The sequence below is a fragment of the Lepisma saccharinum genome, chromosome 26 (assembly GCF_977018435.1).
Source record: "Lepisma saccharinum chromosome 26, izLepSacc3.1, whole genome shotgun sequence".
Lineage (NCBI taxonomy): Eukaryota > Metazoa > Arthropoda > Insecta > Zygentoma > Lepismatidae > Lepisma > Lepisma saccharinum.
Window position 1 is genome coordinate 43908075 of NC_139254.1, and position 8610 is coordinate 43916684.

General features: G+C 36.2%; 1 protein-coding gene across 2 annotated transcripts in view; it reads right to left on the bottom strand.

Moving 5' to 3' along the window:
* Window positions 1-5000, bottom strand: part of hyd (E3 ubiquitin-protein ligase hyd) — a 191947-nt gene extending 186947 nt beyond the window's left edge. For both annotated transcript variants that reach the window (XM_083112520.1, XM_083112519.1), the window contains exon 1: window positions 4807-5000. In XM_083112520.1, the coding sequence (XP_082968646.1) occupies window positions 4807-4868 (62 nt within the window). In that variant the 5' untranslated portion in view covers window positions 4869-5000. The remainder of the gene's footprint in view (window positions 1-4806) is intronic.
* Between the last annotated feature and the right edge of the window lie 3610 nt (window positions 5001-8610).

Consider the following 8610-nt stretch of genomic DNA (forward strand, 5'->3'; position numbering starts at 1 on the left):
TATCCGGCAGCTGTGAAATTTATACACGTATCTTTTGAAGGTTAGTACTAAGTAAAAATCACATGGATTTAATTCTAGTAACGCCATCTATGAGTCAGCCTATGAACTTTTCAGCCCAACTGTTAAAATGATGTACAAGTACTTGTTGCACTGTGATTACACTTTTTGAATTGAGGGGTCTAGTGAGAGAGGGAGCTATGCCACTTTGACGATAAATGGAAATAAACTGAGTTTTCGCAAGCATTGCGTTGAGTCATAATTTGTATAACAAAGGGTAATTTTTTTGCTGAACATATTGTTAGGTAAATTATTCAAAAGGAAAAACATGAATTTTAATATAAATACCATTTATTATGAAAATGTATGGTATATTGTTGTAGTATACCCATGTGAAAAAATCATCTAGCACATCAAATACTTTGAACAAGGTTTACATACTTTTGCCTGAGTGTAAATCATGTTCACAGGGTTACATATGATCTACGTAAAGATAACTTCATATGTCTTCTGGAGGATCTTCACTGTCCATTGTTTCTATGGATTTTAGTTTTTGGTAAACACCATGAAAAACTGGAGCAATATAAGGCATTATTGCCATGAGATCTTTTAACTTGAGGGCTGATATTAAATCTTGCACCGGTTACTGCAACACAACCTCTGCCACTCCTACTGCAGACACCATCAGTAAGTGGCATAGCTCCTCCTCTTACTCAAAATTCTGATGAGGACGTATTCAAGAACTCAGAAAATCTGCTGCAGAACAAGCGGGAGCTGTGCCACATGGTTGTAGTTCACATGATAGATGACAGATGGTAGGAGAAGACTGAAAATGGCAAAAAATAAAATTTTGAAGATTTGTGGCATAGCTCCCTCTCTCACTAGACCCCTCAATTGTTTAGGCAGGTCGGTTAGCATGTGTACACAGGGGTTCAATTTTACGTTTCGGTCTGTAGATATTGCATGCTCTCGCATGGGTCTTATACAGTAATACAGGCACTTATTATTTAGAATTGTATTTGCTTGAATTGGTTTTAGGTTGACAGTAGCACTTATTAGGTTCTGTAATACAGGATGACCTCATACAAGGTGGTAACATCTGCCCATTGTTCTGCTACGAATGCTCCAGCATAATGCTTGAGGGTGGGAGACTAGAATGAGTACGAGCGAGCGAAAGTGGTCCCATGCAGGACTCTAGTATAAGATATTTCCATTTCTCTGCATATGCACCGAAAGGGTTAATTCACAAGTCAGTATTAGAAAATACCCCTCACAATTGTATTTTTGCTATTTTAAAGTTACTTTTCTGCTACTTTGGGCTATTTTAAAGTTACTTTTCTGCTACTTTGGGCTAATTGTGATAATGAGAAAAAGAGAGGATTATACGGAATTGATGAAGGGACACCAAAAGAGAACTTGGGTGGCAAGAGCTGGTCTTAATGATAAACTACTTTTATACCATCTGCATTATATAAAAAGAATTGAACAGCATGTTATGTCTGTAACAGCACCTCTGACAAATCTAATAAGAGTAATAGGCAGTTTTACATAATGAGCAAAAAGAACACCTTCAAAGGTTGACCAAGTTCTTAAGTTAGGGGTGTAATAAAAATTGTATATAGAATGTGCTTCAGATGTAGCAAAATCATTTTACTTTCATTACAATTTGAATGTGTTCATGTATGATATATTTATTGATTCAACACAAATATTTATGAATATGTGTCTTGTTGAAATTTTTAAAGCCTTTTAAAATGTTAACCCATGACTATGATATAAGTAAATACTACTAGTGCCTACTTCATAGGGTTTGCTAGGATGGTGGCTGCTGAATTTCATAGTTTGTGGTCCGAGAATGCAGGGGCTGCACGAAAATCCGAAATATACAAAGGAAGGGGGGCAGTGCATTGTAATGTGGATGTATGAACAATGCAGGTTATAACATTTCCACACTCCCTTTCCTCCGCCATGTGTATGTAAGTTTTTCGTGCAAAAGAAAAAAATACTACAGACAGCAGTGACTTAGAAGCTTCACTTCAAGCAGCAGTTACTTGTTCAGCCTACTTTTCATGGCCAATTCCTCACAAATTACCATTCTATGAGACTATAAATGGCACAAATTAGTTTCTCCAAAATTCAAAATTACTTCCATGCTGATTACAAGTATTAGAATACTTGTATCATACTTCATCACCTCCATTTCAACTTCCTTAACAATGCACAGTCACGGACACTGCTGGGTTGTAACAATTCCATTGAAAGTCAATGAATTCACTACAACCCTGAAGTATCCATGACTGTACAAGAAAGTTCTCAAATTAGCCCCGTCTAGTTTGCTGCACTTTTTGACTCTCTTTGCACCGAAGAGTCTAGTTGGATATGCGGTGCAACACAGAGTCCTCTAGTTTGTTGATTTGGAGTCAAGTAGTGTATTTGGTGTCTGCACCATCTGCACTACCTCCCGGACTGGTGTGTGTGTGTGGTGTAAGGTCACGTGGTCAGTACTAACTAATCAAATCACCGTTTAAAGCAGCAGACAGACATTTGTTGAATCTTCTGAACATGAACACTGCTTTCCGTGTAGTTGGTTTAATGTCATTTCTTTGCACCACCCTGAAACTGGATACACCTGCACTGCACAGTGTCAAAAAGTGCAGCAAACTAGACAGGGGTATTAATAGATTTATTTTACTTTGTTTTTTTGCCACTTTTGGCTAATCACGAAGATGAGGATGAATGGTAATAAAATTAAATTGATACGAGAACAATTACATACATACATGAGAGCACACACACATATAACACGGATTTAGACTGGCTGCAAAACACAGTCCAGAGCATACTACGTGGAAAAGGGTTTAACATTTAGGTGCTTATGTGAAAGTCTCCGCTTGCACCTCTCCTTATTATGAAACAAAAATTCCATTACACTTTACAATTTCAAAGGAACATGAATGCAAATTATCCATCACTGTTTTTGTGCACTTCTGTACTAATAGTTTTTCTTGTATGAATGCATTGCTTGCATTGTAGAATTATTTTCTTGTAGTTTACGGTTATTACTAGCATAAGAAAACAGTTTTTCATTGTAACGTTTCAGGAGAACACACGCTCCCTTCATCAGACATTTATTTACTGTCAGATGAAGGGAGCGTGTGTTCTCCTGAAATGTTACAATGAAAAACTGTTTTCTTATGCTTGTAATAACCGTAAACTACAAGAAAATACTTTTGTACTAGTTTGAGTTTTTGTTTCAAGTCCATTTTTATGCACAGATATGATAATTTCACCTGGACCTACAGTTTAAAATGGGATTCGAACCATTATGTCCCTTCACAGTATTGAAAGGGAACGACTGAAGATGACCAGACCCCCCTCCGATTTTCTTCATATTTGGCATACTCACTAATTGAGGCCTCCTAATCATGAATCGGAAGTTAAAAGTTGTCGGAAACTTCTAGAAATTGCAAAATAAGCTAAAATAAAGTTTTAGTTTTCAGAATGGAAACCGTCGATTTTTGCGAAATTTTTTGTTTCACAAGCAAATATATATATATTCCTCATACTACCACACCAAATTTTAACTATGTTTGCCTAACCTAACCGAAACTAAGCTAACCACATGTCAATGGTTCGCACTTATTTTGCAATTTCTAGATCCTGATACTACCACGACACGAAATTTTAACTCCTGATACTACCACGACACGAAATTTTAACTAAGTATGTTTGCCTAACCTAACCACACGTCAATGGTTAGTGGGGCTATAGATCGACCACAAGGGAAAAAACCTTGGGACGATAAGTCCCACGCAGCTTTCCCTTCTTCTCTCCACCTCGGGCCATAAGGAAGCATGGTCCACTCTCTCCCTCCCCTAATCGTGGGGGTACGGTGCACAGGAGTCGCGAGTCTGCGCAAGTTGTTTTGCTTGTGGTTCCACTATAGTGTAAATGGTTCGCAATTATTTTGCAATTTCTAGAAGTTTCCGACAAATTTTAACTTCAGATTCGTCAATAACCGGCCTCAATTAGTAAGTATGCCAAATATGAAGAAAATCGGAGAGGGGTCCAGTCATCTTCAGTCATACCCTAGTGTTATTAGTATATTAGTGATATGTACTAGTGTCCTTTCCTTTGTTGACATCTGTGTTCCTCCTCTTGAGCCTTACATTGTGCAAAACACACTGAATAAGTTTGGTAATGGGCAATGTCAGTAGATGTACCTTCCAACTTGCATGTACAAAGCATTATATTGTAAGTTTCATTCTTGCAGTTTAAAACTAATGCATAAACTTGGATTTCATATGCGTTGACGTTTCCCAAAACCACCTACAACTTAGAATATTTATGACAATGAATAGTTGTGTGGGGTGTGACCTCCCTTATGCAAAAATTAGTAAATTATAATGTTACAAATAGGAGACCATATTAATCACACTGTTATTCACATACTCTTCTTCTGGTAGGTAACTTTACAGCAAGCATATGCACAATTACTTCAAAAAGCAAGAAAGCGGAATATTAAATCTGATCTAAAAATTGAAATACGATTAAGTACCCATGCTGGACTTGACTTAGCAACATGGCAAACCCTACCGACACAATATGCATCACTAAATAAATATTTGCTGATGTAATATAGGAAAGCATTAACCAATAACCAGTATGGAAGTGCATTTGTAGTAGTTTCTGGTTTTAGATATATAGCTCTTCTCAACTACCTACTACTTACCATTTTCCTACATTGTTTCTAGAACATTGATGAGATCACTTTATGTGCTAATGCTAAGACCAAATATTTTGTATTACCTTTCATTTAATTGGTCCTCCGTTCCAGGAAGGGGATGAACAACGAAATGAATCGAAGCCATATTTCTTGTATTAATATGAAATTAAGCTACGTAGCACAACATGAACCACATAATCTATATTTCACACTTGCCACCTGCGTTTCCATCACTCGTCTTCATTTCTTTCGCGATCTCGATAACGACACACACCCAGTGATGCCAGCTTCGTGATAATAAATACTTTCTTGTTTGCTTCGTTGGTTTCTTTACTGGCCCTCGCCTAATTAAATGGCTTTTAGCCAGTGTGTTTCACTAACTTTTCAGGGTTGGCAAAATTTGTATTCTTTAATAAAGCTGTTTGTACAGGATCAAATAAATCGCGAACAAGTCGTTGAATGCTATGATTAAATGAAGTGACGTCATAGTACACGTCATGCTGCCACTCGTATTCGTCCAAGAATGGATATTTCCACTACAAGAAAAACGTTTTAAATCCATTCATTTTACAGATTACGACACAAAAATTATATGTGCAAAATATCTCTGCGATATTTTTTTTTGTTCTTGATAAATGCGCCTTCAAACATTGCTGAAACTTATGTCCTATGTAAAAACGTCCTCCATTGGCCTGACGTCATCTATTATGAAGGCGTGCAGGCAGAGCTTTCCGCTAGCCCCGCAAACTCAGCATGGGCCGTGAAAGCGACAACAAAAATGTTAAACAGAAACAGAGTGCGAATTAACGGGGGGATGCCCCCATTAAACCATTTTATCCCCGGCAAGAGAAAATTATTTTTATCCCTGCCATGGATGTCTTTATCCCCCTCAAACAAAATGGAATTGACAGCATGTACCATGTAGTAGTATACTTTTTCTTAACTATGTAACAAACATAATTGAAAAAATCATTCGTGTCCATTAAGGATTCAGTCATCAAAGATTTAGATTTCCATATCGAAAATTATGCAGCTTTGTGGATTAAAGAAGGACCATTCCAGTGGCGCAGGAACGTTTTTCATTTGGGGGGGTACAAAATTCAGCCTCCCATATATATATATATATATATATATATATATATATAAAAATATATATACACACACACACACCTACTACTACTACTATACCTAGCTGGTACGTATGTAGAAATACATTTTGGGGGTCCAACAGTGTCGCAATAATAATAATTATACATAATAATAATTAGAATAATTATATTTAATTAAATATGTAAATTAATTAATGTGGCATTGTTATTATTACATGGATAGGTAAAATATAGTAAAAGAATAGATATACAGAACAGCACGTACTCATTATCTAGATTTCGTGTAGTTAAAATCGCCAAGATTTGCATAAAAACAACTGCCCTGGCAAGGATTTAATGTCAAATAGGAAAATAATAGAATATTTATTGAATAACAAGAAAGGAGTTAGATTCAATTAACGAAAAGTGAAGTTGCTGATCAATATTTTATGGACATTATCATTAGGATTGTGCATAAATATTTGGAACCCTTCAAACCCGTATGAACCAATTTCCTTGCCTTCCAATAAGTTCAGCGGAAATAATCATCGATTATATATATAATGCTAAACAATTATATTTCGATTATTTACTTTTACTACTTGGTAAGTCTTTCGGGGGTGGGTCCGGCCCCCTTGGAACCCCCCAAATACATCCTTGATACCTATAGGTATGATGTGAAGCCATGGGAAACATTCTATTTTAGAACAACACACACGAATGTCCTGTTATTTAATGCAAAATTTGCATAAATATATTATTTCTTTGTTCTTTCTTAGAATTTATGTTGTTTTTTTAAATAGATTTTAAAACCTGATAACAATTCTGAAACATATAAAGCTCTGGACCTCGTTCTGGGCTTATTTGGATTTAACGGAACGGAAAATAAGGAGTTTGAAATGTGAAAATTGCGAACAAAGATACATCTATTCATTTTAATGCAGGTTGAGATTAAAGGGGGTGAGGAGGATCTTGAGCCACCCCAACCGAGGATAATCATCTACCACCCACTGGATATAGAAACCACATTATTGAATATATCATACTTATATAGTTCCACTTCAGTTCAGTTCATTCTAATATTAAAGTCCCATAGCTACGCATAAAAATATCTTTAAACAATTTATGGCAGATGTGTACCACGTCCAATGTCCTTTAGAAGCCATGTATTTCGTATTTTCTCAGACATCTATAGGGTGTTGTATTAAAAAAGAGAAAACTGAGTTGAGATGGTTACCGATCAACTCGTAAGAAGTCTAACTTTGAAATATTTATGAAAAAGTTGCCAAAGCATTTATTTGTTATATATTTAGCTGTACCTAATGACACTCTTCAAGCACTGAAAGTACTATCATTACATACACAAAACCTAAATCCTTCAGATCTCGGAGAAAGCAAGGAAAGCCATACGCTGAAAAGTTGTTGTTTTTTTCAATCAATCTTTGGTGGACAATATGAAGAGCCGACCAAGGCTTCTTTTCGTATGGAGTGGTATTAAATGCAGATACATGCGTGTGTTTTAGGGTGACAAGTCAATTTCTAGTTTATGTGAAAAGGTAAACTTTAATTTAAGCAAAAGCATGTGTGCATCTCAGTTAAAGATTTTTGAATCTACAAAGAACATCCAAAACACATTCCCGCCTCGCCGGCCTTCGTGGCGGAAGGGTTAGCATAGAGCGCTACGACGCCAGGGGTCCCGGGTTCGAATCCCAGCCTGGGCATAGATGTTATTTGTGAAGTCCATCAATTCCATCATATCATCACTCATCCTCATCTTCGCGATTAGCTAAAGTGGCAGAAATGCGAAGTAAAATAAACAAATTGTATCAATGAAACATTCCCATCTCACTCAATGACCTTGTGAATCCAATCCAAAATCAACCAATAGAACCTGCAGTGTGTCATTTATCTCGTGCATTCATCTGACTAATGAAATTTTCTTACAAATTTAACTTGAGGGTCTAATTTAAAATGGCGATGTGTTTGTGTTGCATTCGATATCAAAATCAGATTTTAAGCAATGAATGTCCAATTATATTATTAGTATACTTATTATATAGGTAAAAATAAGCCCCCCTTCTGATAAAATCGCAAATTGCACCCTGTTTAAATGTCTAGGAAAAAATTCATTTCACCTAGGAATGATATCCCGATGCGATGAGTCTAGAATTGTCACAGCCTCATCTAGTCTCATGTGTGGTGAGGTCCTTCTCGTTCTTGTTTGTGTTTATTTTTGTTTCGGTTTCCACACTGAAGTTATTAAAACACATTCTAGATCCATTTCATGTTCAGATAGCTTAGGGACTCATTTTATAAAAAATCTCTTAATACAGTTTATAGGTTGAAGTATAGTTTTCCGAACACCCTCTTACAAAGTTATTAAAAATATGGGTGAGGTACAGTAGTAGTACATTGTACCCCCCAAGTTGGTCTGTCGTGTCTCCTCTCGTTCGGGTAAGTATTTTGTTTCGGAAAATTCCATTTTAAATATTGAAAAGAAAATGGGGTTAGTCATACACTCTTCAGATGAAGATTTGTATCATATCTTCGAATCGACCATTTCTTTAGAAAAGTGTACTCCCCTTACGCAAAGGAGCATTCGCCTGCAGCGTGATTTTCTGAGAGCAAATCTGATTCCATAGTTCCACACACATTTTAAACCATTTTCATCTCCTTAAAGATGTTTTCAAGAACATAGGTCAATGAACTAACTAGTAGCAAGCACAATGTAGTAGAATCAGTTTACAATGGTTTGAATTTTTGTGGTAAGGAAGATAATTCTTATAAGTTATAAAAAAT